Source organism: Lineus longissimus, chromosome 3, assembly GCF_910592395.1.
Source record: "Lineus longissimus chromosome 3, tnLinLong1.2, whole genome shotgun sequence".
Lineage (NCBI taxonomy): Eukaryota > Metazoa > Nemertea > Pilidiophora > Heteronemertea > Lineidae > Lineus > Lineus longissimus.
Window position 1 is genome coordinate 26,118,283 of NC_088310.1, and position 9,537 is coordinate 26,127,819.

The following is a 9,537-nucleotide window of genomic DNA, read 5'->3' on the forward strand; positions in this document are numbered from 1 at the left end:
ACTAGCTATACTCAATGATCACATCAATTTCGAGTAATACTTTTTACCCTTTTGACGATCGGAAACGATCACTATTAAACCTCAAACGCCCTCATGGTTATATGATATATTGGGCTAAAGCGCCGCGCAAACGAGCGATTTTTAAAACTTTAAAAAATCTCACCTTTTACAGTCTTTTCTCTTGTTGCACAAAGGTACGATTCTCGCTAACTCAAGATTGTAATTCCACAAACTTATTAAAGCATAGAACTCCCAGAACTGTTCAGTAAAACTTCTTCATCGTGGCATAAAACGAGAAGGATAAGATGAGAACCTAACTGTGCCCTGCAAGTTCGCTACAGGTGGCCCAGCGCCACCAACTCGCAATACCAATAAACCGATTACATCCCGCTTTTTACCGAGTTAAAGGTAGCCAAACCACAAACGATGTGTTGTTCCTCCTTCGGCTTTATCACTTTAGTTGGTTATACAATATCCTAAAAAACGCATTCTGGCGCATGGAGGAGAGCAAGACGCTATTATCGTGATAAGCAATGTGCTTACTCGCATAAAACAGAAGATCCCGCGAAAAAGTTGCTCCTAAACCAGAACTATTGACATTACGAATCAGAAATCCTGAGCAGAACTGAAATAAAGTTTTAGATTATGAACTCGATAACTCGCGGCAGCACTGAATGTAGCAGGTTTTTGCCACCTAGTAGCCAGTAGCTGAACTAGCAACTATTTTATGGAACTTTTTTGGTAGTATATATTTGATGTGATCAGTTAATTCACTAAGGATAAAAGCATTTTTACTCTGTCCCCGAAATGTTGCTGTACGAAAGAGAGCCTTTTGGATGTTTTCTTTGTGTAGGTAAAACAAAGAATGATGTTGAAAACGAAGTTGTTGAATTAGAATGCAACAGCTGCAGGGTGTTTGTCTGGCAATATCATGTCATATTTACCAACCATGCTCGTACAAGTTATTGAAATCTGATTGGGACAGGTTAACTATTCTACATGGGGTCGGTATGTCAGTGTGAAATCATCCGACAATCGTTATGGTAGAACTGTGCTATTTTTGCAACGGTTGTATCAAAATGAAAATATTTCTATCGCGTAATTATGAATACATTATCCTTTGAATACATTATAAAAGGAGAAGAACGTACGGTGTTATAGGCCTACATATACGCATATGGTTCCGTTTCTACCACTCTCGTGTACTAAACGAGGTTGATGGCTTCATTGCGTGTCGCCTTTACTTACCTATAATGGTTGGTGTACGGTATCTTTGATGATGGATACTGGAATATATATTTAAAGTTCCTGTACATGACTTCCACCGCACCGTGCGTACAATAACCACTGTAACTTAGCAATAGCCACTCAACCAATTTGTTGATACTTCGAAACGATCGTATGATGAATCTGGATGGACTGTGACAAAATCCTTTCACGGAACACTATAAACATGACCATCATAAATTCACGAAAGTGCTATTAAGATGCTCATTCCGACGGACGCATTCATTAACATATAAATCCATACTTGAGTATAAATAGATGCTTGAACATCAGGAGTAAAATTACATGATTATGAAGTAGTAGGCTAGGCCTACCCTAAACCATCATTCAACAAGCATGTGACTGTGAGATAGATTGATGCTCTTTTCACTATTTGGGGTGGCCCTGATAAGGGCCGTGATTTTGTAAGGTTTGTGCTTGGATTCTACAGCTTTCTCTTGGCGGACTGCTTTGTTTTCTTTGGAGATTTCCTCTTTGCTTTCTTTGGTTTCCTCTTGGGGCTTTTTGCTCTCTTGCTTTTCTTTGCCTTGGTAGCTTTCTTTGCAGATTTCTTGGCTTTTGGTTTCTTCGCTTTCTTGGCTTTCTTTTTTGGAGTCTTCTTCTTTGGCTTCTTAGCTTTCTTCTTCTTTTTCGGTGTTTTCTTCTTTGGTTTCTTGGCTTTCTTCGGTGCCTTTCCAAGGTGGAAACGTCCGGTGGCACCAACGGCAGTGGATCCCTTGGGGCGGACAAGGCGGCCAGATAACAGACCACGAGCTAGAGCCAAACGTAGCATAGATGGAAGACGGGATTGTGTGATTCCCTTGAAATTTGCCATGACGTACTTCGCAATAGCCTGGCGGGAGGAACCTTTGCGATCCTTCAGCGCTTTCAATGCGGCGACGACCATCTCCAAGGTCTTGGGATGAGCAGATCGCTTGGCCTTCCTCTTTGGTGAACCAGCCCTCCTCTTGGGCGAAGCCTTTCTCTTGGGTGAAGCCTTCCTCTTGGGTGAAGCCTTCCTCTTGGGTGAAGCTTTCCTCTTGGGCGAAGCTTTTCTCTTGGGCGAAGCCTTTCTCTTGGGCGAAGCTTTCCTTTTGGTTGAAGCCTTTCTCTTTGGCGACGCCTTTCTCTTGGGGGAAGCTGCTCTCTTTCGCTTTGGTGAAGCCTTCCTCTTCGGAGAAGCTTTCCTCTTGCTGGCATTGTTGCTGATGTTGTCCTGGATAAATGTTGGTGAAGGTGACCTGTTCCGTACAGGACTTCCAGTATTTTGACTTCCAGTCATTGTTACAAATTATTGCGAATCTCCAGATGAATCAATCTTGACGGCAGACACGAATGAATGCGAATGATGAACCCCGTTTGCATCCCGATTATATAATCGTCCGAGCTCTCACTCTGCGGACGTCGAAGAAAGGACTTCAGTTTTAAGCGCGAATTTTGAAATGGCGACGCGAGCAAAAAAAGAATTTGTGTTTGTTGACAAAGTTTTACGCACTCCTCAAGGTCAATCAAGTAATAAAAACCCACGTCTTACACATCATTTTGTAGCTAATGAAGTCATATTTCAGGTCTGTAAATAAAAATTACAAACACTTGTAGGGATTGAAATATCTTATTCGTTTAAAAATGGTACCGCACTGTCAGGAATCATGGACAGTGCACACATGCTCCTGTGAAAACCGATTTTCTTATAAATGGTAGCGCCAAATTCTTAAAAAGTATTGTAAACAATTAAAGAGTAATCTTCAGACTACGAAAAATCCCGAATCTATGCTTTTCCTTGCAAATGGAATTGCACTTGCGTCCACGAAAGTTTGTGCAAGTAACACACAATTCCCATCGCCATCTTGATTCTTCTCGATCGAGAGCCGACAAAACCGATTTTTTTTCTTCAGTTTTTTTCTTTCAACAACTAAAAGTCCATATTAAAGGTCATTTATAAGACTAACTTTCTTTTGGTTGTAATAAGCGGGACTGCTGATCAGGCCCCGTTTGTCTATCGCATTCCGCCGGCATTCCAGTGAGCAGTTAGGACTATTAGGACAGCACCACCAGTAATCCAGTAGGCCAAGGCCTATAGCTTGCGTTAGGCCTATGGCTGCGTAGGCCGCCTATCTCTTGGAGACGGTAAACAAGGAAAACAATGTCGGAATTATCGCAGAAGACAAGCTGTCCTTTGAAACTCACATAGAAAATGCAGCCAAGACGACAAACGCGGTCCTGGGAACAGTGAAACGAACATTCACCCACCATGAACCACAGTAGGCCTATCTTCTCGATGGTAAGCCACACCTATAGAGTATGGTCCGAGAAAGTACAGCGAAGGGCAACCAAACTGGTGGAGAGCATCAAACACCTCCCCTAGGCCTATGAGAGGAGACTAAAGAAACTAAAAATACCAACTCTGGCTCACCGGCGGCTTTGGGGAGATATGATCCTAATGTATAAAATGGCACATGGCCACCTACGTAGGCCTATACTTCACTTGGCTTTTGGAGGGAGGGGGGATATTCGAGTTGCTTCATATAATTTTCAGCGCCTACAGAAATGGATGATAACGATGAGAAAGAAGACAAGAAGAACTGGATACCATACAATAAATATTTATTTGTAATGATACAATTTGTGCAAACTTCGAAATAATGTCACAAATGCAAGGATCCAAGGTACCGTCAGCTATCTTTTACCACACTTTTTTCACAAAATGGCTTTTATAGAAGCTTGTGCATATTATACACACTTCTTGAATGTGACGAAAACGAAGTAATCAAAGCATCATCACTTGAACTTTACATTATTTGAACTGGAATTCACCAAGTTATTCGAGTTATATGATGTGGAATTTTGAAGACCTATCTTAGCATTCGGGTATGGTGATATCATACCTGCATCATGTAAACTATTGGCAGTGGCTGATATACTTGAAGCAAGATAATTTTGTGCAGGAGTTTTTAATGTTGGCGAGTTTAGGAATGGATTCATCACATTTGTCCTGTAATCTGAAACAGTGTTTGGAATATAAGATTTGTCAAAGTTAGGAACAGTGGATATGTTGGGAACATTTGGAACGAGTGGCGCATTCATTGATAGCCCTGGTTGTAACTCTGGTACAGATCTTGGGTTGGTATTTTGACCAATAGAGTTTGTGTTGTGATTCGCAGCTGCAGGTCTCGGAGGTGCATTTGGTGCCTGCTCGTGCAGTGGCACTGGTGGAGATGGACCCCGACTTGGTGACGATGATCCTGGAGCAGCATAGTTCCCAGGTATTCCAGAATTAGCTAACATCTGGTATACAGAGGTTCGGGTCGTCCAGTCATCTTTGAATATTTGTATTGTAAGTTTGGACACAATGTTTGACAGTCTGTTTGTGACATGTGCTAAGACCATCTGTTCATTGGCATCCCGACGGATCCTTACATGAAGGGAACCAGCCTGCAAACAAAACAACATATTTGTAGTTAAATCCTGTCCCTGAGAAGACATTCAGCCACAATATTAATTTTTAGTTGCTCTTCTCAACCCAGAATATAGCAGATGACTTTGGGAGATTGGTACTAACTGTTTCCCCCCCCCATTTTACGTAATCATCATGGACGGCAGTTGTTGCAGGACATAGTTATAATGAGCATTGAGGCCATTCTTGGACATTTTCTATCCTCATGTTCAATTCTGCGGCATGAAAGTGTTCTTACCAAAGTTCCGAATGAAAGGGTCCAGAAATGCTCATGCCTGAACTCAAGTACTCCATCAAGAGTGGAAGCTTCTCGGATACATTTGTCTAGCTGACCAATAATATGAGAAGGAGTAGTCTGAAATATAAAACAGGCAAGATAGTGTAAAGGTCCTCGAGGACCTAGAAATACTGTCCAAAACAATGAAGTGTCCTGATTGTAGAGGTCAAGAAGAACGGAAATAAGTACTTTCTGACCAAAGCAGGATGGGCGAAGCTAAATGACATGTGTCTACATTATGGAAAGAGTCTCACCTGCAGTAGTATCTTGCCACTGTACGCTGCCATCGGGAACATGGTCCCCACTGTCATCACAGCAATACACATAGCAAAGAGGGTGTCCGCAGCATAATAGTTGCTGAAAGTAGAATAGAGGACATTTTCAAGAGATAGAAAAGATGGCAACCTTGCATGAGGTGGATTTGTCCCAAGGCCATGCAAGATGGAGACATGCTCTCAAAATATCTAAACATCCATTGATGATAATGTAGTCACTTATCAACTGAGCTGCCTGTGGTCCTGATGTGATATTTTCTGGTTGTGTTGAAAAACAGAAACTGTACAATGCCAATCGAAAAACACCAAAATCATGTAGTAGGGATTACTTACTAGACATCAATGAGAAGGTGTGTCACAACCAGAGAGATTCCACCAGCAAATCCAAGAAGGACAAATGGGTTGATGCGAGGGAGGAGCATCTTACTGAGACCAGGTACCACATGGCATAAACTGGAATGGACGAAGGGGTTAATACAGTCAAAACTAGATTCCCAAGGGAACTATGGAATTAATGGCAATGCCAGATTTTCAGTTGATTATCATATTACATTTGAATGTACAGTAGTCCAAACTTCTCCAAAGGGACACCCTTGCGAATGACAAAGGTTTTCCTTAATACAGAGGATCACCGAGGTCGATTGTATAGAAATGACCACATTGGGACCAAAAGTACTGTCCCTCATAGGCAGAGTGTCCTACTAAAGTAGGCTCCACTGCACACTAATTTTATTATCATAGTCATTCAATCATCAATCACTGCATGACAAAGTTGAAGTATTGTATCAACCTGGGCTCTCCAAATGAGTAGTGTGGACTGTTTCCCCAATGTTTTATTCTTACCTTTCACTAACATCAGCCATGTGTTCTTGCAGCCAGCTTGAACTTGACGCGTCAACCACGTGGTTGAATGCCTTGTTGTTGATGATGTACGTGGCAAGCATGTGATAGATGACAATCACAATAGCACCAAGAAGAAGACGACCACTGCAGCAAGAGAAAAAATAATCACTAACATATACAGTAGTGTTTGTTTCAGGTCTTTAAGACTTTCTAGGGCTGACTTCACAAACAGCCTATGTATGTATATGGACTGTCTCAGACAAAGGCGTATCAGTAAAAGGCTTGCATACCTTCTACATGACAACTTCTTAGCAAGTAGACTTACGTGTGCACCTCTGGCTGCTGAAAAATTCTTTCCACGCTGAAAAAAGATAAAACATTTATGAAGACGGTCCGTTTGACTTTAACGGTCAAAATAGTGGGATAATGATAATAACCAAGAAGATCCTAATCGCAGGTCCACAGGTGAAGAAGCAAGAGGGTACTGATGCTCCACACAATAAAATATTTGTCCAGCCCTCTTTGTCCTAGTTCAAGCTGTGGTACTGTTGATGCCATGTTCGAGCAGCTCCTTGATTTAGGCCTTCACAACAACTTGTGAGGCTATCTTGGTTGTAGAACGCGCCTAAAGAGCAAGTTATATGAAATCTCTAATTACCTTTCCTTGAATATAAAGAAGGAGCTGAGTAGACTGAGCATGGTACTTGAGAAGACTGCCAGAACTTCAAACCTCTCGTAACCAAACGAGAATATGGAGGCTGGCTTCTGCTGTTCCACCCAGATGGTCAGTAAACAAGTCAGCAAACTGAAAGGCAGAATTCAGACCAAACGTTATGGTAGAAGAAAATAAAACGTGAAATTGAAAATCACATTCACACGCATTATTTGATGAATGATACTGCATCAGAATCTGCATGCTCAGTTACAGATAATTTCTTATCCAAACCAGTTGTTGGCAAAATTTTGATACTTTAGAGCTGACCCTGCATTATGCAACAATAGTGGACTATATGACTACATCTATAGACTTTGCTGAAACAGGTCACAGATTCTGAAAAATTTTAGGTGGCCATCAACACTTACCAAAACAAATCAAATATTGCCAGAAACGTGTATGCAGTTAATGCTGAAAAGAAAAAGAAGTTATTTTCAAAAGTAACACCTAGCATCATAGCTCAACAAGAACTACATCAATCAAGACCATAAAGTTTTCAAACTAAACACAATCTGATTGCATTTGCTCAGTAGTAACATACAGGTTCACACAAACCTAACCTGCTACTTGTTTTTTTTCTTTCAACACATCATGTGAGCCGACATTTCATTTTCTCCACTCACCCATGCTCTTTGTTGAGTTGCTCCAGTACAAGGCAAATGTTACCACAACCAAGTTGATACAGATCAGACACAACACAACTTTGGCCTGAAAACAATACAACATGCTAGTTAATAAGAAGCAGGGAGAGAAAATACGGGATTTATGGTCTAAGTCTGGTTACAAGTAGGCCACCAGAATATGTCAATGACCTATCCAGGGTGCTCATTAGTTTTTGAGTACCAAGGCGTCTTTTGCAATACATCCTGTTCAAGAATCCCACCTTTTCAAACAATCATGAACTGTGGTTTTAAGAATTGGAATATACTAGTTACCATCGAGAACTTTGACAACATTACTGACCTGTTTCACCATCATAATTTCGGCTAGTTCAGACATGACCAGCTTGCCGAAGGACCTGTTGCTTGTTGCAAATGGATGAATTACACCCTGCAAGGAAAACAAGAAAACTATGTAACAGATGTATACCCAGTTAGATACAGAGGCAATTAGAGTTTTAATCAACATAAATCTCATAATTTCCAAAAGTAATAGACATGGAGAAAGGTATCCTGATTACAGAAGTCAAACTGAATGGTTTCACCATCTTTCCTTGAGCTGAATGCGGTACATCAAAAAATTTGACAGTTAAGTTTCATGAGGTCTTACCATGCCATTGGGATCAGCAACGGGATTCCCCCTCTTTCTTACATCTGAAATGATAAAGATTTAATCTGAATCAGTTACACAAAGTGTGGTTGATTTTGACTTGGTTTAGTTAACACCTTTAGCGCCGAACCACGTAGATCTACGTGGCCCAAATCCCCCCTCTTTGAGCTGGTTATCGGAGTCTCATGGACTTCATGAAAGAACTACGCAATCGCCATCTTCAGGACAAGATAGGAACTGTAAAGAGCGTTTGGCCCTTTCTGTTCCAACCTTGCCCTGAAGATGGCGATGGCGTATTTCAGAACTTTAAATGACTTCATGGAAGAACTACGCCATCTTCAGGGTGAGGCAGGAACTGAAAAGACCAAACGGTCTTTTCACGGTCTCTTCAGTTCCTACCTTGTCCTGAAGGTGGCGATGGCGTAGTTCTGTCATGAAGTCCATGGGACTCCGATAACCAGTTCAAAGGGGGGGGGGGGGGATTTGGGCCACGTAGATCTACGTGGTTCGGCGCTGAAGGTGTTAAGAGAAAATGTACATGTAGACTACATACAATACTTTGTCAATAAAAACCCCAACATGACTCGGATAAGAGGTTTTTAAGTCCGTTGATCACTGAAGTTTTCCAAGTTCCTACAATGCCATGGCATCATGAAGGACACATACATGTACTGTGTGTGTGACATTACTGGGCATTTTACCAAACAAACTCATAACTTAGTCTAAAGTACAACTTCAGATAGCACTATCTCCATACGATTGCTAGATCAATAATCAACACGAATGGATGTCATGGGGTCAAGGAAAGTTATTTTACCATAAAATTTAACATCACCCACAAGATCACTCTCTCAGGTATAACTATAGAAGGCCATGGCCAAGCCCAAGGTCAAGGAGGAGTGGACGATTCTGTCCAGGCTACGCCGCGGTCGGTATGCATTTTTAATTTTTTTTAACAAAAAACCCAAGACGGCCAAGACAAAGTCAAGAGCCAGCTAAGCTTTAAGATAAAAGCCACCCACAATATAACAGAATTAAATGATGCATGGATCGAGGGGAAAGTAGATGCTGTAACTTGATCGTGAACCCAACACTTTCACTGCTGGGTTATTTTTTCAGCGACACCATGTACATTTTCCACGACAATTTTGCATGCAGCAATTTTTGTTCGTCATTCGTGGCCATTTTTCGAAGAATTAACATTTCCATCAGCGCTAAATTAATTTGTTTTCAATCTAGTAACATACCTGAAGGTCCTTCAGCCATCATCAGAGTGATTTAGTAATTTAAAGACGATCAAAATGGGATTATAACAGAAATGCTACGTGGATGTTTATTTTCAACACCATATTGATTCTCAGCCAAACGTAAACGTAACAACTGTTGTGATTGGTCAATAAAGCTAAACTACTCGATCGCCATCTATGATTATCTTGGT

At 41.2% G+C, this 9,537-nt stretch overlaps 3 protein-coding genes across 4 annotated transcripts in view; all 3 read right to left on the bottom strand.

Moving 5' to 3' along the window:
* Positions 1-335, bottom strand: part of LOC135484410 (QRFP-like peptide receptor) — a 76,353-nt gene extending 76,018 nt beyond the window's left edge. Inside the window, exon 1 of the mRNA XM_064765830.1 lies at positions 164-335. The gene's annotated coding sequence lies outside the window, so the exon portion shown is untranslated. The remainder of the gene's footprint in view (positions 1-163) is intronic.
* Positions 336-1,711: 1,376 nt separating this feature from the next.
* LOC135484878 (sperm-specific protein PHI-2B/PHI-3-like) lies at positions 1,712-2,548 on the bottom strand. The gene has a single exon (XM_064766574.1). The coding sequence runs from the start codon at positions 2,546-2,548 to the stop codon at positions 1,712-1,714; it is 837 nt and encodes a 278-aa protein (XP_064622644.1).
* A 1,308-nt stretch (positions 2,549-3,856) lies between these two features.
* LOC135485204 (zinc transporter 6-like) lies at positions 3,857-9,485 on the bottom strand. 2 transcript variants are annotated; one of them, XM_064767019.1, is made up of 12 exons: positions 9,347-9,485; positions 8,100-8,143; positions 7,794-7,880; positions 7,454-7,538; positions 7,199-7,241; positions 6,774-6,920; positions 6,441-6,476; positions 6,116-6,259; positions 5,606-5,725; positions 5,252-5,354; positions 4,959-5,075; positions 3,857-4,698 (listed from the first exon to the last, which is right to left on the bottom strand). In XM_064767019.1, exons 1-12 carry the CDS (start codon positions 9,366-9,368, stop codon positions 4,045-4,047), a joined length of 1,602 nt encoding a protein of 533 aa, XP_064623089.1. In that variant the 5' UTR covers positions 9,369-9,485; the 3' UTR covers positions 3,857-4,044. The 2 variants fall into 2 exon arrangements, with proteins under 2 accessions (XP_064623089.1, XP_064623088.1); XM_064767018.1 differs by lacking the exon at positions 9,347-9,485 and adding an exon at positions 8,653-8,779.
* Positions 9,486-9,537: the final 52 nt, after the last annotated feature.